Source organism: Monodelphis domestica, chromosome X, assembly GCF_027887165.1.
Source record: "Monodelphis domestica isolate mMonDom1 chromosome X, mMonDom1.pri, whole genome shotgun sequence".
NCBI classification, from domain to species: Eukaryota; Metazoa; Chordata; class Mammalia; order Didelphimorphia; family Didelphidae; genus Monodelphis; species Monodelphis domestica.
In genome coordinates, this window is record NC_077235.1 from 81,979,592 (window position 1) to 82,007,446 (window position 27,855).

The 27,855-nt window shown below is 44.1% G+C and overlaps 1 protein-coding gene across 10 annotated transcripts in view; it reads left to right on the top strand.

Annotated features, from left to right (window-relative positions):
* The window catches only part of ACSL4 (acyl-CoA synthetase long chain family member 4), a 64,688-nt gene that overhangs the window by 21,493 nt on the left and 15,340 nt on the right, over positions 1 to 27,855 (top strand). For 6 of the 10 annotated variants that reach the window (XM_056808950.1, XM_007506927.3, XM_007506925.3 and 3 more), the window contains exons 3-8: positions 7,570 to 8,095; positions 8,898 to 9,075; positions 15,863 to 15,972; positions 16,531 to 16,669; positions 22,732 to 22,882; positions 23,229 to 23,352. In XM_056808950.1, coding sequence (XP_056664928.1) covers positions 7,745 to 8,095; positions 8,898 to 9,075; positions 15,863 to 15,972; positions 16,531 to 16,669; positions 22,732 to 22,882; positions 23,229 to 23,352 — 1,053 coding nt within the window. In that variant the 5' untranslated portion in view covers positions 7,570 to 7,744. The remainder of the gene's footprint in view (positions 1 to 7,569; positions 8,096 to 8,897; positions 9,076 to 15,862; positions 15,973 to 16,530; positions 16,670 to 22,731; positions 22,883 to 23,228; positions 23,353 to 27,855) is intronic. The other 4 variants (XM_007506928.3, XM_007506931.3, XM_007506930.3 and 1 more) reach the window with 2 other exon arrangements.

Sequence of the window (27,855 nt, forward strand, 5' to 3'; positions counted from 1 at the left end):
GGGCGGAGCATTTAATAATAATAATAATATCAATGATGATGATAGCCGATACTGACGTAGTGCTTACTGTGTGCCAGACACTGTGCTAAAATGCTTTTACAACTATTATCTCAGTCGCTTCTCATAACAACCCCATGAGGTAGGTGCTTCTATTCTCATTTTACAGATGAAGAAACTGAGGCAAATAGAGGCTAAGTGCCCAGGGTCACTGAGGCTCTATCAGCTCTTCTGATTCCAGGCCTGGCACTCTCTGTACTGCACCACCTATCTGGGATGCCCAGATGAGCCAAAGTGGGCAATTTTGCGAGTAATAATTTCAATCACTGTCATCGTTGTGGAATTTTGGAAAATAGCACTGGCAGAGGACCAGCCTCTTATGTAATGGCCACGAGTGAAATGTCTCCCCTCTGTGCAAATATGGATGCTTGCCTATAAAGTGAATTTCTCTAGCCCCAATTGTCCTGCTTTCTTTCTTGGGAAAATTAGACCTTGGCCTACAAGCAGTCATGAGCCCCCTGATCAGTAGGATCAAACTTTTAGTGGGAGGAGAGGTGAAGATCTCGGGCCTACCCCGCCCCAGCCCCGCTGCATGCTGGACATTGTAGTTTAGAAGCCGGAGCATACGTGTTTAGGCTCTCGCATCAGCTCATTTTCCTTTTTGAGTATTTCCCCAGCTTTCGCAGCTCCTTCTCTTCCAAACCCATGCCCATTTCTGCAATGCCTAGGAATCTCCAGATTCCGTACTTGCCTTTTTTATTTAGATATCACTTGTTTGGTACACTGTATTTCGATATTATTTTTAAACCCTTACCTTCTGTCTTTTCCACAGAAGAGCAACAAGCGCTAGGCAGTCAGGGTGAAGTAACTTGCTCAGGGTCACACTGCTAAGAAGTCTGAGGCCACATTCGAACTCAGGTCTTGGCCCAGAGCTTTATCCACTGTGCTACTACTACCTAGCCTCCCTGATTCCAAGGTTTTAAGTGTCAGAATTTTGTCCCCCTCTTTTTTTCTTTGAATTTTCAAATTGGTTCAGTAGAGTTGGGCTGTAATGTCTCAAATCCCCTGTGGGTGTCGCCAGCTGACACTTTCCCGGTAGTTTAACTCCTTTATTAAGCATCTACCCGATATGTAAGAGGTCACGCTTGGTGGTGGAGATGGCAAACAATTGCGTTTCTCCAGAAGCTTATGTTCTTGTTTTGAAAGCCCTCCCCCTTCCATCTTAGAATCCAGACTGCTAAATGACTTGCCCAGGGTCACCCATCTGGGAAGAAGCAGCTTATATTTTGCCAGAGGGTACAACTGGAACCCAAGTGAAAACGAGATATCCGAAGAAGGGAGCGAGTGCTGCCAAACAACTAGGGCGGGTCAGGAAGGCTTTGGCTAGGAGGGGGCGCTAGACGGAGTTTTGCGGGAAGCTGAGGCAGGCCTCTGAAAGGCAGGAGGGCATGAAAGGTATGGGAAGAGCCTTTCCCAAAGCATGGAGGTGAAAGATCAGGTGAACTGCATCACAGACTATGTAATAGGAAAGAATTCCAGAAAGGGATGTTGAGAGCCTGGCAATCGTTAAAGCCTGCTGGAGGGCTTTTGAGGTCTTAGCCAAGAAGCAAGAGGCAGCCGGGGAAGTTTGTTGGGTATGGTGAGCCTCGTTCCTCATGAATGCACAGGTAAGAGGTTGAAAACCAGGACAATTAGGCTATTGCTATATGTCCAGGGACAGCTAGGTGGCACAGTAATGGAGCCAGGTGAAGTGATAGAGGTGGCCAGAAAGACTCCTCTTCCTGAGTTCAAATCCAGCCTCAGATACTTACTAGCTGTGAGACCCTGGGCAAGTCACTTCACCTTCTTTGCCTCAGTTTCCTCATCCATCAAGTGAACTGGAGAAGGAAATGGTAAACCAGTTCAGTATCTTTGCCAAGAAAACCCCAAGAGAGTTGAAAATGACTGAAAAATGACCAAACAGTCTAGGCTAAAGGTGATGACAGCCAGATCTAGGGTGGTCTGCAAGTGACTGGAGAGAAGAGAGATGTTAGATGTCTTAGCACAATCAAACTGGGCTACTGCTTGGCTGTAGGAAGGGGACGAGGGAGACAGGGTGGTCCAATGGGAGAAAAGCACCACCTCTGGAATTCCAAAGCCTCCTCTAGCACTTGCCCCCTGTGTAACCAGGGGCCAGTCATTTAGCCTCCTGGATCCAGACTCTGTTTCCTCATTTAAAATGAAGGAGTTGAGCCAAATGACTTCTAAAACCCTTCCGGTTCTAGATCTGTGACCATAGGAAGGTAACGACTAGAGGATGAGCTGAAGGCTTCAAATTCGAATGACTAGAGGACTGCAGTACTCAACAAACAGCTACACATTTGGTGCAGGACATGTTGAGTTTGAGATGTTACTGAGACCTCCAAGTGGAAATGACCACCAGGCAGTCCCTGGGCACTGTTAGAAAGAGGCTTAGGCAGAATCTAGCTAGTTGGGAGTCTTCGATGGACCTATGAGGAGAGGAGATAGAGAGATGAAAGGACTCAGGAGAAACCCTTGGGGGGTTGGCCCTAATAGATGGTACTACATGGTCCAGTATCCAGCAGAGGAGAGTGAGGAGGCCTGAGAGAGCGCAGCATTCTGTAGCCATGGAAAGAGAAAGGTGAGAGGCGGCAGATAGAGTCACGGCCTCCAAGGACGCCAACTAGGATAACCATTGGCTTCAGCAGTGATGAGATATTTTGGTATCTATGGACCGAATCAATATTTCTCAAATAGCGTAATAAATGTCAACTGAGGGAATATTTTAAAATGGTCTCCAATCAAAGCTTCCTATTATCAAAAATGAAATCATGTGTTATTTCCCAAATTTGTTGCAAGTTTGAAATTCTGTATATTGACTTTACCTAGAAGGAGTGACTGTACGTACTTGCACACAATATATGTGGAATGTGTAGGCAGCAACACTTACTTTATGTATGTAAAGTATCCATATCCCATAGTATTTCAACACTGTAGAGATAGACTCCTTGTTATACCATTCTGACCTAGAAAACACACACACACACACACACACACACACACACACACACACACACAATATCTGGTACCTCCCGAGACATTCTTAAGGCATTCTGGGAAAGGACCCATCTTCATCATGGCTGCTGAAGTACTTTCGTTGCTGGGAAAGGCTGGAAAGAAACTTGCAGGATGGCGGTTTCAGGAGTTACTATCTCCCAAGGTGATGAAGCAAACAGGCTGGGTTAATCTTGTGGGAGACGCACCCAAAGATCAAAGCTGTGGGAAGCTTTTAGGCTGAACTAGCCAGGCACAGTGGTGTGGCGGGGTAGTGTGTTGATTTGTAGTCCTACTATGGGAATCTTTGTCTTCCTCCTAAGTAGTTTCTCTTTCTGTCTTAAAGAAAAACGCTCTCTTTATTGGATAGATTGTTAGATAGCTTCAGGGGGTTTTCTGCAGATTGCGTAGTCTCATCTTTACTTAAAGTGTAATCCTTTATGAGTTACTTGAGACCTCTGACAGAGGAGCGAAAAAATGATTGAATGGTGGACAAATGCAGTTGTTCACATTGCCTGATAGCCACAGATTTGTTGGTACTTGATTTCCTGGAGGGGAAGTCTGGTCCTTTGGAAACATTACCTGTGTTTGAGTGTATGTGTAAAGTTTGGGGTCCACTGGAATTCTTGAACGTTCTATTTTCAAAGAAAAGTGCTTTTATTTATTCATTTCTTTCTTTCTTTTCTTTACGGAGCACTCCACCCCTTTACAGAATTCTCGGTGATGCAACATCTACTTAGCAACATAATCTGTTTAAGTGAATGGGTATCATTCTTGTCTGTTTCATCTCTTCGAAACTCTCAGAATGTTTCGTTTCAAATTTGGTGCATCCTGATGAAATGCTTGAGATCAGACAAGATCTAGAAAGTTGGTTTCTTGAAATGTGGCATTTTTGTCCTCAATTCTTGGCTTCCACATGATTTACGTGCTTGCAGAATGTCCAATTTGGGGGAAATGGAGGAAAGTTAAATTGGCACCCACACTGCTCTATCCCAGGTTTAACAAGAGGCATAACATCTCCTTTGCTTTGACGATGATGCAGTGTCTTTGTTAACCCAGTGGAGGTTATTTAATTTCTCACTCATCTTTAATTGGTGGGGGGCTGCTTGCTTGTGGGGAGGGTGAGATGATTTCCTGTTTGAAGGCCAAGCTTTGATTGCTCTGTGCTGTCTGTTCACTGTAATTTCATGTAGTAAGTACTAACACTTGTTTTCGGTGTAGCCTAATAAACTCTTATCAGAAGCTATACTTGAAGTAACTGGAATGAAACAGCCATCATACTTGACTTTAGGACAAAAGGGGGGGGGTGCAATTGACATTTAGGGATTTCTTTCATAGAAAAAAGAAAAAAGATTTGTTTTGGGATAGATTCAAGGAGAGGATGTAGGACTCAATATTCCAAACTGATGGCAAATTAGCTTCCTCCTCTCCTGTGGGTGGTTTGTCCCCAAGTACCATGTCAGCATGACCAGCCTCACCGAAAGGATCTCTCTTCTGTGGACACTCCTGCCCCTTTCCACCAGGTCACAGCTGTGTCCCAAAGCCCAAAGTATGACTGACCCTGCACAGCCAAGGGAAGCCCCTGGTTCTGCTGAAGTGGGGGGATTCATTAGTCTCGCTGTTTCCCACAGAGAGGATAGCTCTTCTTATTCTAAGGTGAGGAAAGGGGATAAAAGTTTCATGTGACACAGAATTTGCACAATCCCCACTGTGAAGCTTCTCTGTGTGGCGGAGAGCCTTCCAGCTTTATGGAGCAATGTCGTTATCTGCATAATCAGAGATGTTCCATCAGTGATATGCAATTTGGCATGAAGAAAACTTTGAAAGTAGCCAAAGTGAGACAGCTACCCCTGGCCCCCTGGTACCTTGCCCTCCAATGAGTTCTAGGCTTTTGTCAGTTCCACAACACCCACAGCCCACTCATTTGTTTCTTTCCAAGATCTGTGTGAATTTGATTGCTGTAGGTATACATTCTCATCATCAATCCTTACTCTTAGAGAAGGAAACAGAGATGTTGAACCATTTGCCCAGCCCATAAGTTCGAAATTAGTGGAACTGGACTGGAATCAGATCATGGGAGTCCTGGTTGGAGATTTGTTTTTAGGACTGCTTTAGGACAGGCTAGGAGCCATTTATTCCCTTCAGGCTAGCAATAGGAGTTTTTGAGTTTGCACTGGTTCAGGACGTTTTCACGTGCCCGGCACTCTTTACTTTATGGAATAGATTTGTTTTTTCCACCATTACTTTCTCTTTCTCCCCATTATAGCCAGGATGTCTTACCGTGGACAAAATCTCCCAATAGCCTGATTGGAAAGAGAGGATTAAGGTGGCAGGCAGTCCCAGGACATCTGGCCTCATTGCATTTCTCCCACCCTGCCTCTTGCCTCTTTTTACTGCTCTTCTCACAAGGCAGGGATTCATTTCATTCCTCGAGTGCCTTCTGACATCTCAGTTGAGGCTCCCCAAACTCTGCCAACTTCTTGCAAAGGCCTTCTCACTTTGGGAAGGGGGGTTCCTTTGGAATATCAAATCCTCAAGTCAGGTTGTAGTTGCGCTAGTAGGTGTAGTTCTTGTTGGGTGTAGGTACGTTCGAAAAGGAGCCCAAACCCTAAAAGAAGGCATTGGTGCCAGGCCTTGAGGAACTTAAACTTTCCTTGGCAAAAGCCCCCCGACTCCAGAAAGTGGCCCAGTGGTAAACACTAAAGGGCCAGCAACCATCTTCTACCACTCTGTGACCTCAGGCTGGTGCTAAGTGCTCAGTTGATGTTCATCGGTCATGCCATAATCAAATCCTAGAATGTCCAGCAGAGACTAAGAGGGATCCCAGAAGAGAAAAGTCATTGGGCGTGTTTCATGGAGAGGTGGGCCTTGAAGGTGAGGGGAATGGGGTGGGAATAAGGCTTTGTATAGTGCCTACTATGTGCCAGGCACTGCCCTTTCCAAACATTTCTCATTTGAGCCTCACAACAACCCTGACAGGTAGGTCTTATTATTATTCTTGCTTTATGGTAGAGGAAATGCAAGCAAACCATGAAGTTACTTGCCCTGGGTCAGCCAGCTAGTAAATGTCCAAGGCTGGATTCGACTCCTGGCCGGGCTCTCTCTCTGTTCCCCAGCTCCCCTGAAGGCAGGGCTTCAGAGAGGTTAATGATGACATTTCTGGTGGAGGGTGGAGGGGAGAGATCACGAGCAAGAAGACAGCCAGAAACCCCCTTTTCCAAATGAGACTGGCTTGACTGGACCACATCATTCATGGGGGAAAGCAATAAGAACTAGGCTCGTGTGGAGGCCAGGAAGTCCATCCCGGGCCGCCTCTAAGGTCTTAGACTTCACAGGAGCTGTAAACTCCCTTAAAACAGCCGCTGCCACAGGCTTAGGGTAGCTGAAGAAGTCTGCTGATCTGCTGAAACCCCTCCCAGCTTCCTTTTCGGAGCCTCTCTGCCTTCAGATTTGTTCTCTTCTGTCCTGTCAGATCAGATCCTCTCATCGGCCAGCCTTCATTCTCACTACTGGCCAGCGTGTGCCCTCAGTCTCCCCGCCAGGCTCCTGCTAGGTAGCTGCTTGATCAGCCTGCCCTCCATCTCATTCCCTATCTGAAGTCTTGACCTCGTTTTCAAAACCCCCTTCTTCCAGGAAGCTTTCCCAGATTACTGCAGCAGCCAGGAGCGACCTTCCCTTTCCTTCAGAGTACTACAACACTGAGTCTGTTCACAGAACTTAGCACTTGTGTGTTCTGGTTTTGTTTCCTGTGTTGTAGACTTGTCTACCCAACTAGGTTGTTGTGAGCACCTTGAGGATTCAGCTCTTCCCCCAGGACAGTGCTCCTTTCAGCTAGTGATTCGAATGGGGGCAGGAGGTAGCCAGCAGAGTCCCATCCCCCCCCCCACCCCCCAGTATTTTGGGCCTACCAGCTGGGCCCAGAGAACAACCATGTTTGGGGTTTTTACTGTTCCTGTAAACACACCATCTATCAGAATTCTGGTCATAACAGTTATTTAAGAGTCAAGTTGTTGACCTGCTGTCACATTGAAGCCGATTCACTCATGCAGACCTTTGTTTAGGATTATTATGTTGCAAGATGGCACGCCTTTTTTTCAACCCTTGTGTAACTTCTTAGTCTGGATATCAAAAGTATCTTAGACTTGACATTAAGTAGCTACAGTATCTTAGAATTGACTCTAAAGCAGAAGAAAGTGCTAAGGGCTGTGGGAGCAGGGTTAAGTGACTTGCCCAAGGTCACACAGCTAGAACAAATTGAAACTATTCAGGGGCATTGGTGTCAAGGAAAAAAATTCAAGGCAAACGTTGAAATGATTCAAAATAGATCTTTTTTCCGATAGTGAATAAACATGGAATGCTATTTTCATACCAGTTATTTCAGCTTTCTGTTATGAGTTTCATAATAAGATAGAGTCAGTAAAGACTAAAGCAGTTAAGTTCATGGTGCTGTTACCTTATTAACTTTCTTTTATTTTTGTTTTCCCTGCTCTCTGCCTCGGTTGTCCTCTTCGCCTACAGGTGTGTTCTATTGTCGGCTTCCAAAGATTACTAACTTCTATCTATAACCTTAAAATTGAACTGCCTTGGCTCTCCTGCTGTTCCTATTGCTGCTTCCATTACTGCCTTCTTCAAACAACACTCAAAATCCAAAGAATAACAAAAGACAAACACGATTTTTAGACGCCTTTCCACAATGAAACTTAAGCTAGATGTGCTTACTCTTATTTTGCTCCCTGTCCACTTATTAATATCCATATACAGTGCCCTTATATTTATTCCATGGTATTTTCTTACCAATGCCAAGAAGACAAGCACTATGGCAAAACGAATTAAAGCTAAACCCACCTCAAACAAGCCTGGAAGTCCCTACCGTTCTATCACCCACTTCGACTCACTAGCTGTCATAGACATCCCTGGCGCAGATACCCTGGACAAACTGTTTGATCATGCAGTAACCAAGTTTGGGAAGAAGGACTGTCTTGGGACCCGGGAGCTGTTAAGTGAAGAAAATGAGATGCAGCCAAATGGAAAGGTGTTTAAAAAGGTAAACCCGATTTTGTGTTAAAAAAAGGCAGCTGAGACTCTAGTTTCCCTTCAGATCATCTACATCTTTTGCCTTTTACTAAAAAAGATAGCTGGAGTGTCCCTTGGGACCTGTTTGTTTTTACTTCACCTTCATTTATGAGGCTGTCCTTACCCTGGGAGCCATGCATTGGAGCAAAGACTTTCAAAAAGGGGAGAAGCAGTTCAGAAAAACACACCACACACATTGACAAACAAAAGCACAAAACAAAAACAAAACACTCAGCAACCAAGTCTGACCATTTGGGGACTCTTTCCCCACCCATTGAAGAAAGCACATCTCCTTACCTTTTAGTATATTCGTGTTTTGTTACAGAACTTTGTTCCTTCTTGTTTGGGTTAAGAAAGCTTGCATGTTTTGGTTTGTTTTTTAAAACCCTCATCATCAGTCTTAGAATCGGTGCTGAGTATTGGTTCCAAGGCAGAAGAGCGGGAAGGGCTAGGCAATGGGGGTCAAGTGGCTTGCCCAGGATCACCTAGCTAAGAAGGGTCTGAGGTCAGATTTGAACCTGGAACCTCTAACCTCTAATCAGGTTTGGTGCTCTATCCACAGAGCCACCCAGCTGCCCCACTGGTATGATTTTTTTTAATTTTATTTTTATTATCATGAAAAACACACTTCCATATCAGTCCTTGTTGTTTTAGAAATGTTAGTAGTATTTCTATTTTCAACTTGGTGGTGGTTTTGCATACTCCTCACTCTGAATTGTTTATATCTTGCCTGCTTCAGTGACTGTGCCAATATAAGAGTTTTGCTTCAACAGCTAATCCTAGGAAACTATAAATGGATGAACTATGTCGAGGTGAACCAGAGAGTGAATAATTTTGGCAATGGACTTACTGCATTAGGCCTGAAACCAAAGAGCACAATTGCCATCTTCTGTGAGACCAGGGCAGAATGGATGATCTCAGCCCAGACCTGCTTTAAGTATAACTTCCCCCGTGAGTATCTTGGCTTCGTTTTGTAAAGATGTAATTATATCAGTCTTCCGCAGTGCTTTCTTTCCGTTTCTGTTTGACCTCCTCTCCCCTTTCTCCAGAATTCTTTTTCACAGCATTCCCTGAGAAGCTCGTAGTGCTCTGTTCATGACAAGCCATGATTTAGAGCTGCGTTCCCAGTTGGCTCAGAACCTTTACCTGAATTCTCTTGACCAAGTTGTAATCAGAACAGGGTTTCTGCTTTGTCAAGCCTTCTGGATAGTTCCTGGCACATAGGAAGCTCTAATAAAAGCTTGTTGATTTGATGCGAATCTTTCAGTACCCTCAGCTGTTTCTCATGCGTGTACCTTACTCACAGAATGAAACTCAAGTGACATACGTGTATTCATTGGGTGGGAAATTGTTTTAAAATGTGTGATCTGGAAGTCTTTTTCTAGAATTTCTATAAGGACTAAAATGATTCTCTAGCGTTCTCTAGTATCTCTTATATTTCAGAAAAGTAACAGTTGTCACCTGTGTTAGGTATTTCAGCGCCCTAATATTGATTAGCCCATTGAGTTCCCACAAGGAATGGGTCTATGATCTAGAACTACAACGAGAGAGTAGGAAAAGAAATTATTTGACTTCCCTTTGGTGGCTCCTTCCCTGCTACCAATGCCTTCCCCTACAAAGGCCTCAGAATTGAATTTTCTGGGTTTGTGTTGCTTCCTCCCCCCACCTCCAATAGGGAGACCTAAAAACAGGGAGTATTTCATTTTTGCCTTCCTACCCCCAGTGCCTGGCACACAGTAGGCACTTAATAAATGCTTAGTGAAGAATAAAAAGGGAGCCAGTGAAGATACTTGAGCAGGGGAACATCCTGGGTATCCAGAAGCTTCTTTTGGCAGCTGTTTGAAGGATGAATTAGGGAGGGGGAAGATTGGAGGCAGAGATGTCAATTAGGTGTCCATAATAATAGTGCAGTGAGAGAACAGAAGGGCCTGAAAGGGGAAGGATGTAAGAGAGCCTATATTAGCCAACTCATACATGAATTAGAATTGCATTCCTGTATTACAAGTGACCATCCAGTGTGACAAGGAAATAACTTTTAAAAGACTGATATATATTAATTTAAGGTCGCCAAGGAATTCAGCTATGTAATTCCTAAATGAAAACTCAAGTCAGCCGTCAACCTTTTATGGAGTTTTAATTACAAACAGGAGGAAGAAAGGAATTAGCGATAGAGAGATAGAAGTAGAGAGAAAGGGGAGAGAAGGGAAGAGGGCTTAAATACCCCTTCTGTTTAGGCTGGGCCAAAAGGCCCAAGCCCTTAGATAGCTGGGGCAAAGAAAGGAGATCAGTCCCTATTACTCACATGATCAAAATGGAGAAACAGTCTCAGAGCCCCCACCTTCAGCTTCCTTCCGAGCAAGCTTCTCAGAGCACACTGCAACTACTCCGACAAACTCCTAAAACCACCACTCTGAGTCTTCAGACCCCTCTCTCTTTAAGGAAACCATCCAAGTTGCCTCCCCTCAGTTCTCACATCTACCAATCACTGTCCATCAATTTCCCTGTGCCAATGGAGGCTCTAGCTTAACCCAGGACCGCCCAGAGGTCTCTGGCTTTGCACATGTCTGTTGAAGGTCATATTTTCAAATAATTAAATCTTTGATCCTTTGCTACAGCCCTTCCTAAATCCTGTTAGGACTGAGTAGGGTGGAGATTGATTCCAAGTATCTCCATTGTATCAATTCTAAAATCAATCATGACTCAAAGAAATTCCTGTTCTATGCTTAAGCATAGGTCAAAGTCCTTTCCATTGTTCAGCAAAAGGTTTCTGTCCTAAAGTAATCTTAAGAAGGGAGGAGGGGGAAACTCTCATGCCAATGGGGTTCACATTCCAATAGCCAAGACCCACTATCAATAGGAAATTTTTCAAGTATGAAATTTCCCAATGGTGAAATTTCCAACATTTATAAGTCTAAGAAATTTTGAGGTTTACAATAGTCTTTGCTGAAAGAAAGCCACTGCCTCTTGACAGCCCGGTTTTTATTGTTGTTTTTCATTTAGTTGGTTTTCAGTCTGACTCTGGGTGAACCTTTTTTTTGAAGGGTTCTTGGCCAAGATCCTGGAATGGTTTGCCATTTCCTTCCCCAGCTCATTTTACAGAGGAGGGAACTGAGGCAGGCAGCAGGAAGTGACTAGCCCAGGGTCACACAGCTAAGATCCTGGAGTGGTTTGCCATTTCCTTCCCCAGCTTATTTTACAGATGAGGAAATTGAGGCAGACAGGGTCAAGTGACTTGCCCACGGTTACAGGTCTTCCCAACTCCACAGCCAGGTACACTGTCACCAAGCTGCCCCTGTTAAATTGTTTTAATTATTAGGAAGTTTTCTAAATCTGCATCTTTCTAGTCTCCACTCATTCTTTTGTTTCTGCCCCCTGGGATTAAGTCGCTAAGTCAGATCCTCAGATACTTGAGTGTTGCTGTCCCGTCCCAGGTCCATTTCCACTTTTCCAGGCTAAACCCATCTCTGCTTGCTTGAACCAGTCCTCAGATGGCTTGAACATAAGGCCCTTCAGTATCCCTTAACGGCCTCTTCTGGTGATTCTTCAGCTCATTCATGGCTTTTCTTGGCCCTCCAAGTTGAACGCTGTTCTCCAGAAGCCCTCTGCCTAGGGTGCAGGGTGGGGGACTCTGACCTGCCCAAGTCTAGGCACACTGTATGTCTCTTGAAATACAGTGTGAGATTGCGTTTTCTTTGTATCAAGCTTGCAATCCACAAAAACGCCGAGCTGCTGCCTTGCTGCCGTGCCTTCGCCTTCTTCTGGGAGAAGCCATTTTGAAGCCGTGTGTCAAACTTAACATTTGCCCTTGTTCAATTTCATCATCAGTAAGTCAGCTGTCAGTTGGGTCCACTGTGCCGGCATGCTGTGGCCACCTTTATCTGAGTCCAGCACTGGACCCAAACGAAAAAACAACCAGTGAAACCTTGGATTTCTACACGGAGTCACAGCAGCAGCAGCTTGAACTGCACTCACCTCTAACTCCAGCCTCTCTCCCCCTGCCCAGAAGAATAGCACAAGAGAGAGTCTGCCACACACATTGTTCAGAAGCTAGCTGAGCTATAGGCATAATGGTCCTTCCATCTAAATGTCAACAGAGGGAGGTCAGTCTGTCCTGTCCTGACCTGTACTGGATTTTGATTTGATCGCGCTTGTTCCTTTGTGGGTGTTCTCTAACCAGCTCTTTCATAAGATATTCCAGGATTTAGTTAGAATCGGTCATTCCCTGGCCTGTAATTTGCAGGTTACGCCCCCCCCCCCCCATTTTTGAGAACCCAAACCATATGAGGCCTTGATTCTGGGTGCTCTCCCCTCCCCCCTCCCTTATTCTGTGACTCAGCAGTCAAACCTTGTAGCTCTTTTGGTACCGCAGGGTTTAATTTCTCTGCTTGGTGACTTGAACTCACAAAGATCAGCTAGCTGCTTTCCTCTATCTAATCTCCCAGTTAGGTATCTGTGTTCTGTCCTTGCCAGTTAGGGGTCATTTTCTTGAAAAGATATAAAATCAAAATAAATAGTTGAGCAGCTCCATTTCATCATCTGTAGATGTCCCATCTGAGACTTCAACAAGAATATATTAAAAGCAGGGGCAGCTGGGTAGCTCAGTCAACTGAGAGCCAGACCTAAACACAGTAGGTCCTGGGTTCAGATATGACCTCAGACACTTCCTAGCTGTGTGAACCTGACTGGACAAGTCACTTGACCCCCATTGCCTTCTCCTTACCACTCTTCTGCCTTGGAACCAATACTCAGTATAGATTCCAAGACAGAAGGTGAGGGTTTAAAAGAAAAAGAATATATTACCAGCAGGCTATGTGCACAGCACTGTGCCACAAGCTGGGGACATAGCAACAATAGGAAAAAGAGCCCTTGCCTCTGATGAGCTGCTATTTTGCTGGAATCTACAGCATGCAAACAGATAGGTACCTACATGATAGTAACTAGTTATGGATAGTAACTGACAACCAGAAGGGGGTGGAGAAAGTTTTCCTGTGGGGGGTGATATCTCATCTGGATCTTGAAAGAGGCTGAAGATCCTATGGGCTTTCTAGGCATGAGCCACGGCGGCCAATCTTAGGGAACAGCAAATAGTATATATGCATTGGCAGTAGGGCATCAGTGCTGAGATCATTTTGGAGAGGAGAGACGGGAAGCATGGAGTTCAGTTGCAGTAGCCTAGGTGAGAGCCGATGATGGCCAAAATGTTGGACAAGTAAAGTGAATGTGAGGGTTGTTGGGAATTGGGTCCAAGATTAACTCAGATGTTACAAATGGAATGGATCCTTGCTTCTTGTGGAAGTGGAGGAAACATAATGAGTTTGTTTTCCATCTGATTTGGCCTGTTAAGATATTCTGGTAGTGAGGGATTAGGGCTGTCAATATAGATTTGAGACTCTTTTGCTCTGACATTAGTGAACCTATGGGTGCTAATGATATCACCAAAAAGGGGATATTCTATATACATAGACATGTACACACATACTCTTATATATAAAATATATATATATATACACTCATATATTGTGTGTATGGACATACACGTGTGTACACACATAATTAATTGCCTGTGTATTGTGTGTTATGTGCATAGATGTGTGTGTGCTTGTATACACACATAATTATATTACGTTGTGTGTGTGTGTATACATATGAGAGAAGAAGGGCCAAGACAAAGCCTTGAGAGACATTTAATGAGTAGAAGACTGATGAAGCTCAACTAAAGGGACAGAAAAGGAATCTCTGAAAGCCACAGGAGTAGGTGAGAATTTAGAATAGCTGCTCTGGGAAACACAGTTGAGTCAATCAAGACAAAATAAAAGGCTTGCCATGTGGCGGTGAGGCCCAGTTGAGGCAGGATAACAAATTTGTAGCAGTTAGTACAGTTATGTGGCTTTCTCCAGAGTCAGTCAGGAGCTCACAAGTAGGATTCCAAACCCGGGTCTTTGGACTCCAAAGCTAATGCTTGCCTAGATTCTACACCAGACATCCTTGCTCTTTTATCACTTACTATCATAATGATGAGGGTCCTCATCAGCCCCTCATTGACCTATTACAATAGCCTCCCATGTCTTCCCACGGGCTTCCTTTCCTGTCCTCCATTTTGTCCATCCTGCTGCTGCCAGAATACACTTTATGTGAACTGGATTATCAGCCCCCTCAAGCCTACACTTCACTATACTTTTTTTCAGTGCAAAAGGTATTTAATGAGATAAAATAGCTTTGAGTTTCTTTTTTTAAAGTAAAAACTAAGCCCTTCACTCACAAACCCTTGGCATATATTCTCCAACAAATCAAAACACCAGAAAAATGAATTCATTCGGAATATATCTCAAAGAGTCATACATGGAGAGGACAAATGTGGAAAGGCCACAAGTTGGGTTTATGTGAAGTCTCTGCATATATATGGAGGGACAACACAAGTATTTCCCCAATGCTTCAGGCACATTGACGTCCGTCTTCATTCTCCTCCTGTTGATCCTTTTTTCCTCTGGTCTCTAATGGGAAAATCTTATCACAGTCTCAAGTTTCTATTTTGCTGGTCATGAGGTTGTGGCTCCTCCATTTTCAGCTCTTGTCTTCAGCTAAACTGCCCATCCTTCCTCATAAGTACACTCCCTCTTCACCCCATTTTTGAATTAGAATGATAAGTGTCTAGCTTCCCCAGGGGGAAATACTTCTGACAATTCAAATCTTGGCAAAGTTAAATAATCAGGGGAAACAGACAAGAGTGCTCACTCTGCACAAAGATAGTTTTCTTCCCTGAAATAAGCCTAGAAAGCATTGTTACCATTGAACCAGAAATGGTTTGCTTTGAGGGTCAAAATGGTGAGGAAGTAGTCAACAAAAATGTCACTGGTGTGTAACAAGTTACAATCAGGGAAACAGCTGGTATTTAATTGTTGGTACTTGATGGCGGCGGGGGGGGGGGGGTGTGTAAGCTTAAAATGTCTGGGTAATAGGTAAGAAACACTGCGTTGAGTTAGAGATTGCACTTTCTCTCCAATGCCCATCAGGAGAGAAAGCACCCTCGTTTTAAACACCAGGACCCAGGTCTTTAAAAGGGAATCTTCCTCGAGTAAAACATAAATCCACAAAAGCTTCCCTTATTCCCTAATTCCTTTCTTCTAGTTCTCTGATCCCCTAGCCTTCTCTGATATGTTCTTCAGAGTCAATCACCCTAGAACAAGTGTGCTATGAGAATTTCTGGGACCAGTTCCCTAAGACTATCCCCTTGTAAATTAACAAATCGGCATTCTGGCTTATAAATCAATTTTTATGGCTTTAGCTCTGGGGGGCAGAGCTTCATCCCAACTAACTCAATAAATATTTCTGAACCTTAGCCAAAATCCTACGCCTGATGAATCTTTCCCTCCTTGACTCTCAGTCCCCTGAGCCACCCAGCTTAGAATGCCTTCCTGCCTGTTGAAATCGTTGCTGCCTTTAAAGCCCAATGCACATGGCTACCTTCTTCATGCCAACTCCATGGAATAATAAAATCCTGTCAACTGTTAAAGAGCATTGCATTTTCCGTCAGATAATATTAGATCTCCACTATTCAATATACTGTATGAGAACTTTGCCATGTAGACTATAATGGCAGGGTAAGAAGGTCTTGTCTGAATGGAATATCCCTCTCCGTGTGGCTTAGTTACTTAAACTTAATTCAAGTTTGTTGATGATTAAGATCCTTCTTTTCAGCATTCTGATCGTTGATCATTTCCCCCCTGTGTTTATCGGTCAGTTGTAACTCTGTATGCCACTCTTGGTAAAGAAGCCGTAATCCATGGACTGAATGAATCAGAAGCATCCTATCTGATCACAAGTGTTGACCTTCTGGAGCATAAACTTAAGGTAGGTGCGAAATGGACTTCTTTCCCGAGTTTTATTCGGACTTTCAGTGCCTCGTGAAACAACGGTGATCCTGCATTCCCAGAGGCTTTGTGTTCAGGTCCATTGCCAAAGGACTGGGGTGGCCACACTGGGAATTTGGGGGTCCCAGCAGTTCTTGAAGGTCATCAAATTGCAAGTCCATAGTGGGACTGCAGTTTGTGTCATTGTAGGAAAGCACCGTCATCATCAAACACCCCAGTAAGAGATGAGATCTACTAAGATGGTAATTTAGCGATTTAATGTGCATCACATGGATTTAGAGCTATGAAGGACCCTGGAGGCCCTCTGGTCCAACTCCCCCATTTTATAGATAAGAACATCGAGGCCAAACGGTCAATATAAATTGTGTAAGGTGGTGAATTACAGGGAATTGGCATTTGCAAAGCAATGGCTTATTGTCATGGCCCCCATTTTTCAGATGGTTCATAGAGATAAAATGACTTGCCGAGGGTCACATAGTCCCTGTCTGAGGCAGGATTTTGACATAAGTAATTGCCAAGGTTTCTTTCCATTTCCTAGACCGCCCTTGTAGACATCAAATGTGTTCAGCATATCATCTATGTGGGCAAGAAAACTGTTGATAAATCAGAATACCCCGAAGGATTTGAGATTCATAGCATGAGTTCAGTGGAGGAATTGGGAGCCAGGCCCGAAAATGGTAAGTAATAATTGTGTTTTTAGGTGACTTAATAGTAGTTTTCACTTCTTATGATTTAGAGGAAAGGGCCAAAGTCTAAACTGGTGATTTCCCCCTCTTCTTTATTATTCTTTATTATATTATTATTATTCTGTTATTGGTTGTCATTCTTTGCTTTTTAAATCTTGAGTTTGAAATTCTCTCCCTCCCACCCACTGAGAAGGCAAGCAATATGATATCAGTTACACCTGGGAGATCACACAAAATCATGTTGCCATCTTGTCCCCCAAAAGGCACGAACAATGAATGAGGTGAGAAAACTAGACTTCAGTTTGCATTCACCAGTTCTTCTTCCTCTGGGAGTGGAGAGTGTTTTTCGTCATGGGTCCTTTGGACTTGTAAATAAGACTATGTTTCTGGGAATCTTTCTTGCTCTTTCAGAAAGATAACTGCCATTTCCTAGGGGCAGCCAGGTGGCTCAGTAGATTGAGAGTCAGGTCCAGAGATGGGAGGTCCTGGGTTCAAATCTGGCCTCAGACACTTCCTAGCTGTATGACACTGGGCAAGTCATTCCACCCCCATTGCCTTGTCCATCCTACTCTTCCACTTTGGAACCAATACACAGTATGGATTTTGCAATGGATGGAGAGGGTTTGTTTGTTTGTTTGTTTTTAAAGATGGCTGCCATTTCCTTGAAATAAAAATAAAACAGTTCTGACTTTAGAATACTTGCTGACCAGCTTTTATTTTCTTTAGCACCTCTTTATGGGACAAAAATGAAAATTTCTTCCTCCAGGCCCTTTACTACTTGGCAGACTCCCTAAGTAGCCCTCATAGATTACATATTTTTAAATGATTTTTATTCACTAAACCAAGTAAGAATGGTGATTCTTCTTCTCTTTTATTTTTTTTAATTTAAAAAATTTTTGTTTAACCCTCACCTTCTGTCCTGGAACCAAGGTGGAAGAATGGTAAGGGTTAGGAATTGGGGGTTAAGTGACTTGTCCAGGGTCACACAGCTAGGAAGTGTCTGAGGTCAGGTTTGAACCTAGAACCTCCCATCTCTGGGCGTCTCTCAATCCACTAAGCCACCTACCTGCCCCCCTCTTTTTTCTTTTTTAAACATCGATATCTTTTGTTTTTATGTTGCCTATCTCTCCCGATATAGCCTTCTCCTTACACCCCTCCTGGAGGGCCATCCCTTTTTTCATTTTTTTGAACCCTTACCTTCTGTCTTAGAATCTATACTAGGTATTGGTTCCAAGGCAGAAGAGTAATTGGGGCTTCTAAGGACTAGGTTATGGGGGTTAAATGACTTGCCCAGGGTCATACAGCTAGGAAGTATCTGAAGTCAATTTTGAACCCAGGTCCTCTCAACTCCAGGCCTGGCTCTCAATTTGCTGAGCCACCTAGCTGCCCCAGCCATTTCTTCAAATAAAGAAAAAAAAGAGGAAGAGGAGAAAAAACAATTCCCTCTTCTTGGACAGTGGTGATTTTTCAAAAGTTGTAAGGGGTTTCATGCCAAGACTTGCCCTGCTACTAATTTGAACATGGAACCAAACCACTCAAATCTCTGGTTGCAAGATTAGAGGCTTTTAAGCTTTTTTTCTCCATTTTAGAAAATGCTGTTAAGATTTCAAACTAAAAGCTTGGTTAATATATGTTAGGTTTTATTTGCACAGGCAAAAGCCGAAGGACCAGCATTCTTGAGGAAGTAATTCTACCAGCCGGAAAAAAACAAAACACAACTCAGTAGGGCCCCAGGAAATTAACCAGCAAGCTCTAGGAGCTGGCAATCTCATCCCCAAAGCATAGAAACTATCAATGGGAAGGGAACCCCAACATCATCTAGCCCAGCCAATATCAGAAGAGAACTGGAAGACGACCACTAGCCTGGTACCTCCTGAGGCTACCCATTCCTCTTTTTGGACAGCTCTAATTGCTAGAAAATGTTTCCTTACATTGAGCTGAAATGGAAACCTCTGTAACTTCGACTCACTCTCCAGTCTACTCCTTGAAGGCGGTTATCACAATGACCCTTTGGGCCTTCTCACTCAGCCAGTTCCAAAGCCACATAACTGTGTTCTCCTTGAGCCCACTTCTCACTATCTTCTTGTTGAAATCTACTTAGACTGTGCCCATAGCATTCCCCTGATTTATGAATCAGACAATCCTGGTGAAAAAGGAGTTTGGTGTAATCTCATCTCCATGAAGCCCTTTCCAGCCAAGTTAAAAAAAAAAAAGAAAAGAAAGATTCCTTTCTCCTCCTCCTCCTCCTTCCTTTTCTAGATAACCATTATTCCTTTATATAATATTCTTATTGCTAGACCTGGAAGCCAAGCTTACTGATTGATAGTTTACAGGAATAGAAATCCTTCCCTTTCTTTTTTTTTTAAAGGAAGTTAGTACATTTTCTCTTCCCCTTTTGATGTGTACCTATTATCTCTCTGATCTACAAAAATCTCAGAAAAAATCTCACAAGTTGTATCTCAGTACCTAGGGTATAACTCTATTTTTGGCAAACCTATGACATGCATGCAAACCTATGACATGCATGCCAGAGGGGGCTACTTCCCTCCCCCTCTCCACATGCACCTGAGGATGTTTCTCACATGACCCTCCCCTCTGCCCAGCAGCCCAATGGGAGCACTTCCTCCCTCCCCTGTGTGCAGTAAGGAGGCGGCTCATAGGCAGCATGAGGGTTGCAGTTTGGCACTCAGTCTCTAAAAGGTTTGCCATCTCTGTGTAGGCTCTCAGGCCTGCTAACTTGAAGTGACTGAGGAGAGCTATGAATTCTCATTATCTTCTCACATCTTGGGTTTTCAATCTTCCTTAACTATTTTTGTTCTATTTCCCCCTTCCCCCTTTTTAAAAGCCCTTACCTTCTGTCTTAGAATGGATTCAAGTATTTTTTCTAAGGGAGAAGAGTCATGAGGGTAAGGAAATTTGGATTAAGCCTAGGGTCCCACTGCTAAGAAGTGTCTAATCCAAATTTGAACCCAGGACCTCCTGTCTCCAGGCCTGGCTCTCTATTCACTGAGCCACCTAGATGCCCTTCACTCCCATCCTTTTCTAGGTTCTCTTGACATCTGTTGGCAGCCCAAGCCCCTTAGATGCTTGAACAGTCTTGATACTATTCTTGCTGGCCCGTGTCACTCTCTTTGGCAGTCATCTCTACTGAGCTTCCCATTTTACTCTCATGTGCCTTTTTAAAATCTAACTTGGATCTGAACTTCTCTGTATAGCTAGGTCTGTTTCTTTAGGCAGCTCTTCCTTTTCCTCTTAATCAAAATTTTTTCTACTAATGTCTTCAGAATTTCGTTCTTTTTCTTAAAGATATTTTATTTTCCCAATTACATGTAATAGCAATTTTCTACTTAGGTTTTCAACATTATATGATCCAAATTGTCTCTCCCCTTCCCTTCCTTGAGCTGACAAGCTATTTGATCTGGGTTCTACATGTATTATGCAAAGCATATTTCCATAGTATTTGTTTTTATAAGTGAATAATCTTATAAAATGAGAACTCCCAAATATATACCCCAAATAAACAAGTGAAAAATGATCTGCTTTCATGTGCACTCTCATTCCAGCAGTTCTTTCTCTGGAGATGGAGAGCATTCTTTATCCCAAGTCCCTCAGAATTGTCCTGGATCATTCATTATAGTTGCGTCTATCCCAGTTGATCATTCCACAGTCTTGCTGTTTGTCTTCCAGTTCTTTCTGAAATCACAGGATTTCATTCTTGAGAGACTCTCCTACCTCTTGGACTACAGCTTTGTAGAACTTTAGGCCTTGGAGTCTTACCCATCCTTATTTCTAGTGACTTTGAAACCTGCTTTCCCCAAAGCTAGGCCACAGTGATGCATCCCCACTCCCCTCACCATGGGGGTGGACTAGAATGACGGATCATTTTTTCTCCTCCACCTTTCTGGGTTCCTGCAAGGCCAGAAACAAGCAGCCATTCTGTTTTGGACCCTGGGAGGTGTTTGAAAGATGGTTGTTTCTTATGAGATCTAGAGCACCCTTTCATCCATCTCAGCCTTGGCTTCTTTCTGCTTTTATAGTTTCTCTCCTAAGTGGCCTGTAGCATAGCCCAATGAGAGGGTTCTCCTGCTTCACCTTCTGTTGGGCCTCATCCAAACATGCTCTCGCTCTTTGCTTCCCAAATTCCTTCATGGCTTTTTTTTTAAACCCTTCTCTTCCATCTTAGGATTAGTACTGTATATTGGTTCCAAGGCAGAAGAACTGTAAGGGTTAGGGCAGTGGTCATTGGACTTGCCCAAGATCACTTAGGGAAACAATCCTGTACTCAGTCCCTATCTAGCTATTGCTTGATATTGGCAGAAAAAGAAAATAGAGCATCTTCTGTTGGGAAAGAACCTGGATCTGTGATTTCATTGATGTAGGGGACTCCTAGATGAAGAAGCTTCTTCTCCTTGTGCAAACCCATGCTTTCTCTGGCATTTACAGCCTTAGGTTAAAGTGAGATCCTTAGTGTTTCACTGCCAGGATGGATCTGAAGTGGGACTTGAACTCAGTTCCTGCTGACTTGAAGGCCGCTTGACTCCAGAATTCCCCTTGCCTTCCAGGCTTGCTCTGTTCTTGCTGCTAAACTCCTGGGGCTAACCTCCTTGGTAAAGTGCTGAAGCAATTGTTGCCGGCAGGCCTGTTTTGGCAGGGTGGGTGCCATTTTCTAGCAGCTCCTCCCTGAGCAAGGCCTTATTGTGCTTTCTCTGCCCCAGCACCAGCTTGCTTAACAGGTGGAAAGAGCAGCTGCCTTCAGCTATCTTCTTTGGGAAGGTCTCAAGCTAGCAGGATGAGTTAACAGCAAGGGCTCCCCTAACCCCTTGGCACACGGTTGGCACCTCTCCTCCCTCTGTTCCAACAGATTTCGTTTACCTTGGCTTCCCTGGCTGCAAGTTGACAACCATTCATCAGCCAGTGCCTTCTATGTGCCAATGCACAGCTCTGCTGGAATTTGGGCCACCAAAAATAATAAGGCCTGTGTACACAGAGAAACAGCAGGAGAACATTTGTTTCTTGGAGGGGAAACCCCCAAATCCATCAGACCTTCCCAGCTAGTCTACCAAGAGACAGAGACATCAAGAGAGAGGCACACAGGAAGAGAAACATTGTTTTAAAAGCCATGCAAATTGAGGGAGCTAGGTGGCACAATGGATAGAGAGCCAGATCCTGGGTTCAAATCTGGCTTCAGAAACTTCCTAGCTGGGTGACCCTGGACAAGTCACTTCACCTCCATTGCCCAGCCCTTACCACCCTTCTGCCCTGAAACCAATACTTAGTATTGATCCTCAGACAGAAGGTAAGGGCTTAAAATAAATAAATCAAAGTAATACTTATTGCTGTAATCTTTAAGTTTCGCAAAGTTCTTTCCACAGGATAATACATGAAGATTATGAACCATGGCTTGAAGGCCCTCTCTTGTAGGGGAAACTGAGTCTGTTTATTTCACTCTATTGAGCCCCCCAGAAATTATTTGGGATCTTTTTGTTTCTGTGTAGAATATAAAAGGAATTTGTGCCCAGAGCTTCTGTGCTCAGGAAGAGGGAGGCCTTCCGTAGGTATTTCAGGAACAGCTACACTGGCCCAAGTTGTAGCTTTGTGAACCTGGACCCGTGAAAATGGGCTCCTTTGAGGTGTTCTCCACCACTGGCCACCATCACTTGTGGGTTTGGGTTTTGGGGTGGTGGGAGTTGGCCTTGTTGCTTTTTGTAGTATCCAAAAACATGTTGGGGAGGAGGGGAGCAGGGGACCAAAGAAACAGGGCAGTCATCACAAATTCTAAACCCAAATAGAACCACGGTTCCCAAAGCTGTGCCTTTCTTAATTCTGTGCAGTGGGGAGGGAGGCTCTCTGCTCTTGAGGGTTGCCCGGGCACCTCCCAGTGGGTGTCTTGCAGTAGCATTGGGATTAGCCTGAGCCATGAATGGGAGTCTCCCCTGACCAAAATGCAGGGTGCATTTGGGACTTGCCCAACTTGTTGCCATTAGCATGATAACCTGGCCTGTGGCCCGGCCATCGAGCTCTGAAACTGAAGAAAGTATGATTCTCTCCTCCAGCAAACTTCAGCCCCATTAGACCGGGCCCTTCGGACCTGGCTATTGTGATGTACACCAGCGGCTCTACAGGGAGACCTAAGGGAGTAATGATGCATCACTGCAACTTGATAGCCGGAATGACAGGGCAGTGTGAGCGGATTCCTGGCTTGGGGTAAGGACTCTCTTCAGCCCTCTAATTGGCATTCAGATTGATCACTTACCAGTCCTGGCACTTTTTGTTTTCAAGCAATCATCTCCTTTCTTTCCTCAATGGGAATGCTGTGAAAAAGAATATCCTGGGAGTAGCTAGGTGGCTCGGTAGATGGAGAGCCAGGCCTGGAGATGGGAGGTCCTGGGTTCCAATCTCAACTCAAGCTGGGTGACCCTGGACAAGTCACTTCACCCCCATTGCCCAGCCCTTACTGCACTTCTGCCTTGGAATCCGTACACAGTAGTGATGGAAGGGAGGGGTTTTTAAAAAGAAGAAAATGTCACCTGAGCCTTCTTTTTTCTTTCAGACCAAGAGACACCTATATCGGCTACTTGCCTTTGGCTCACGTGTTGGAGTTGACAGCAGAAATATCGTGCTTTACGTATGGCTGCAGGATTGGCTACTCCTCTCCTCTTACACTGTCGGATCAGGTGACAACCTTTTCATTATCTCAGGGTGGTTCATTTTGCTACTAACCCATTCCTGGAAAGCAATAGACACACTCATTCCCCCAGACTTCCTCCGTAGTTCCTGAGAGTTTTGTGGTCTAGACCACTGTACAATGGTCAAGCAGGATTTTATGAAAGCTGGATTTTGCCGGCGAAGCTCTAAATTATTTCCAAAGAAATCCATTCATGTTCCTTTCTTCATGCTCTGAGTAGCTAAGACAGTAGAAACCAGGGCTGCACTTTGACTTTGTCGGGCATTTCTCCCATGGACATATGGGGGAGCTTCATTCGAAGGACCTCCAAAAAGGCTTTTATTTGTGTCTGAGAAATGGAGCCACTTGTTCTTAGCTGTCCCCACTTGAAGCACCTTCAAATATCAGCCCACATGGGCAGCACCTAACTTGTAACTGCTTTTTTCATTATTATGAAAAACTCTTACCATCCATCTTAGAACTGGAATATGGAATATCCTTTCTGAGACAGAAGAGCGGTAAGGGCTGGGCAATGGGGGTTAGGTGACTGGTCCAGGGTCACACTGCTAAGAAGGGTCTGAGGCCAGATTTGAACCCAGGTCCTCCCATTTTCAGACCTGACTCTGTATCCACTGAGCCACCTGGCAGCCCCCTGCAATTGTTATTTTACATTCCCAAACCCATCTCAGAACACTTTGGGTGACTTTTTTTCCAGTTGTAAACCACAGCTGAGCTACTCGTTGTTGTTCAGTTGTTTTCAGTCATGCCCAACTCTTCATGATTCCATTTGGGTTTTCTTGGCAAAGATACTGGAATGGATTGCCATTGACTTCTCCAGTTCATTTTACAAAGAAGGAGATTCAGGCCAACAAGGTAAAGTGACACACAAGGTCACACGGTTGTCTGAGATCAGATTTGAACTTGGGTCTTCTGACTTCAGGCCTGGCCCTCTGTGCACCAAGCCACCTCGCTGCCCCTTTCCTACCTTTTTAATGTGGCTTCTGTGTGGAAATGTGTTCTGACTTGGCCATACGTACAAGTGAACTCTTTATAGAAGGTAGGCGTCCGTTGTTATTACGTCCATAGATGTATTGTTAAGTAAACAAGAAAATTGAAAACCTGTTCCATTGTGAATGGAGAGAGAGGAAGACAGGCTCATTTCACTATGTAAATTCTCGAACAGAACCAGAGCATCTGGTGAGCCAAGTCAAGCAGTGAATGACTCGGGGAGCCACGCCATTCTTCTTTACTTGGGATCTTTGCTATTAAAACTCTTCTCAGTTTGCCTCATAGAAAGAGGAAAATGCCTATCGTGTCTTACGGTCGGTGAAGGGGGGAAATGTGTAGTAGGCCCGAGTGTAGGGTTTCCCCTCCTAGGAAGTCTGGAAGTCAGCCATAAGCAGTCCATTTCTTCCATTCCTTCCTGAAAACAATAGCGACAGCCTGGAGAATGCAATGAAATTTGAGATTGTTGATGGCCTGGCTTTTTCCATTCAGTAAATTTAGTCCAACAGGAGAGGCCTGTTATGAAGAAGTCTTTAAAGGGACTTCTCCCTGTCTTCGTGGGTAACTATATTATAATGAATCACCAGTTCTTCTAGAAACCCCTTTATCTACAGGAAACGGTAAAAACGTGGGCGCAGATCTTTCCTCCCCCCAACTTGGGTCACTTTGCCTTGCTCGGTCTGTACTGTTCTACTGGCAGACCAGATATTTGACCAATGCAAATGTAAATAAGAGGAAAGTCGAGTGACAGGTCTTGGAATAACAGCAAAAACAGGGGAGTGCATGCCAGGCTGCTAGAGCTTCCTAGTCACAGGCAATGGCAGCTGTTGACCAACAGGTGACCCAAAGCTCTGGGGGAGGCAGATGAGGGCCATTTTTTCTCCCACCCACCGATGCAGATTTCACATTTTCCTATTTTAGTCATCCCTTTTCTCTCCTGATCTCATGTGTATCTTTCTGAGGTTAGATAGAATCAAAGCAGCCCAGGTCTCCACAGGCAGCATCCAGGAGCACAGCTTCTAGAGACATCCGTCCTCCCAAGGAGCCTGCCTTCCTGGCTTTCCTGTTTCCCAGTTTAAGCTGGGAGACGTCCAGAATAACAAGGTTCTTGATGACAGGCATACTTTAAAAGCCAGCTATGCCAGACTGGCCTAAGATTATTTGTGGACGGTAACAAACAGAGGAGAAATGGAACACGTCTCCTCCTATTTCCATTAGTGGCAGCAGTGGAAGCGCCAATTCAAACTCAACTCCCACCACCCAGTAGTTGCAGTAGTACTGTTTGATGAAACAATGGTAACGGTACTCAAGGTGAAGTCAGGAAAGAGTGATAGACAGACCGTCTGCAGGAAGGCCTGGAATAGGGATGGGGGCAATTTCAAAGAGGGGAGATTTCCAGAAGAAGAGAAAGATTGCCCCGAAAGACATTACCAAGCCATGTATGTGCCTTTATTTCTAAATTATCCAAAATGTTTATGCATATATGGCATCATTACATATAATCTATCAAAAAATGGGAAAAGTTTTGGACAGCATTTTTAATCAAGCATTTTTTACCAGCTTACTTGATCATTTAAAATTAATTTTTTAGCTTGATGAATAAAAACTCTCGTGATCGATATTTGTCATCAATAAATGACTATTTACCTTTTTAAAAATTCCCTGGATTTACACACTAATAAAATGTGCCAAGCCGCCCTATGGGCTTGGCTATATGTGTGTTGAGGGGGTGTTCTTCCTGAAAACATTACAAGGGATTGATACACTTTTTCACAGAATTTTCTCCAATCAGGTACATTTTTATAATATGTGTATATACATGAAATATAATCAGACATTCGGATGTGTTTGTGTACATGTACACACTGAGAGGTGGAGAAAAAATAAGTTCCTGCCTTTTCTATTTTTTAAAAAAGTTTAACTCAGAACAACATATAACCTTCTTTGAAAAACCCTTAATTTTTGTCTTTGAATAAATATTGAGTATCAGTATCCACTGAGCAACCAGCTGCCTCTCTTTGCATTAGTTTTTAAACAGAGGTAAAAGCTAGGCAATGGGGGGGGGGGTGAAGTGACTTGCCCAGGGTTACCCAGCTAGGAAGTGTCTGAGGCCAGATTGGAACCCCAGGACCTCCAATTTCCAGGCCTGGCGCTCTATCCACTGAGCTACCCAGCTGCCCCTTTCAATCAATGAATGCCATGATCTCAGAAAAGTAAAAACTACCAAGACTCAAAGAATAGTGATAAGATGGATGGTAGGTAGCTCTGTTACCAGTAATGACTTAAACTTGAGAAGAAGAGTAAAGGACATCATCAGTATAGCACGCATATCAGTATAGATAACCGGAATCACAGGTGGGCCAGTAACATGCCAAGTGAGCACCAATGGATAGCCTGAGCTCTTGTGAGGCATTCCGATAATCTGAGCACACTGGGCTAGCCCACGGAGTGTGCGCTACTGCTGAGTAGGCTCAGGCACACCTCAGTACACACTGATTAAGCACTTACTATGTGCCAGGCATAGCAAAACGACAAGGGAATTCTCCCTGCCCTCAGGGAGCTTCCTATCTATCCGGGGAGGAACACTGCCTCTTTTGGACTCTATGAGCTACCCTTTCTGGAAGACAAGGGAGTGCGTTGGTCAAGCCTGTGTATAAGTGAATGTTGTATATGAGGAAGGGCAAGAGGGCCAGATTAGCTGGACCACCAAGCGTGTGAAGGGGCGGGAGTCACATATTCGAAAGGTAGCTTGGAACCCACTTTTCCTATGTAGTTCCAGCCTGCCTTTCTGGGGTGCGAAAAAACAGAGTTTATATTTGATCCTAGAGATAATCAGGGCCGCTGGCGTTAAAGAACAACAGAGTTCCATGACTACACCTGTGCCTTGGCAGCTGGATGGAGAGGGTGCAGACCAATTAGAAGGATGTTGAAATAGTCCACTCAAGAGATAATGAGATGTATGATAATACATAGACTATGGGAAGGAGACGATTTGAATCAGAACTTCGGACAAGTTATGTGGAAATTGGTTATTCTGTGCATTTGATTAAAACAATATCTTTATAAATAAGAGATAATGGAAGCCCAAACTGGAGTGGAGGCCAAGGGGATGGAGCAAAGGAGCCAAATACAAGACGTGATGTGGAGGTAGAATCAACAGATTTTAGGAACTGATTGGAGGGACAGCTGGGTGGCTCAGTGGATGGAGAACCTGGTCTAGAGATGGAAGTCCTGGGTTCAAATCTGGTCTCAGACACTTCTTGCTGTGTGATCTTGAGCAAGTCACTTCTTCCCCATTACATATCTCTTACCAGTCTTCTGCCCTAGAACCAATACATAGAATGGATTCTAAGCCAGAAGGTTTCTGAAAAATGAACTTAAAAAAAAATAGGATTGATTCCAAGATGAAAGGTGAGGGGTTAATAAAACAAACCAATTTGATCTAAGTGAGATGGAGGATTATGAACCTTGGTTACTAGGAATATGGCTGTACCTTCAACAAAAAAAG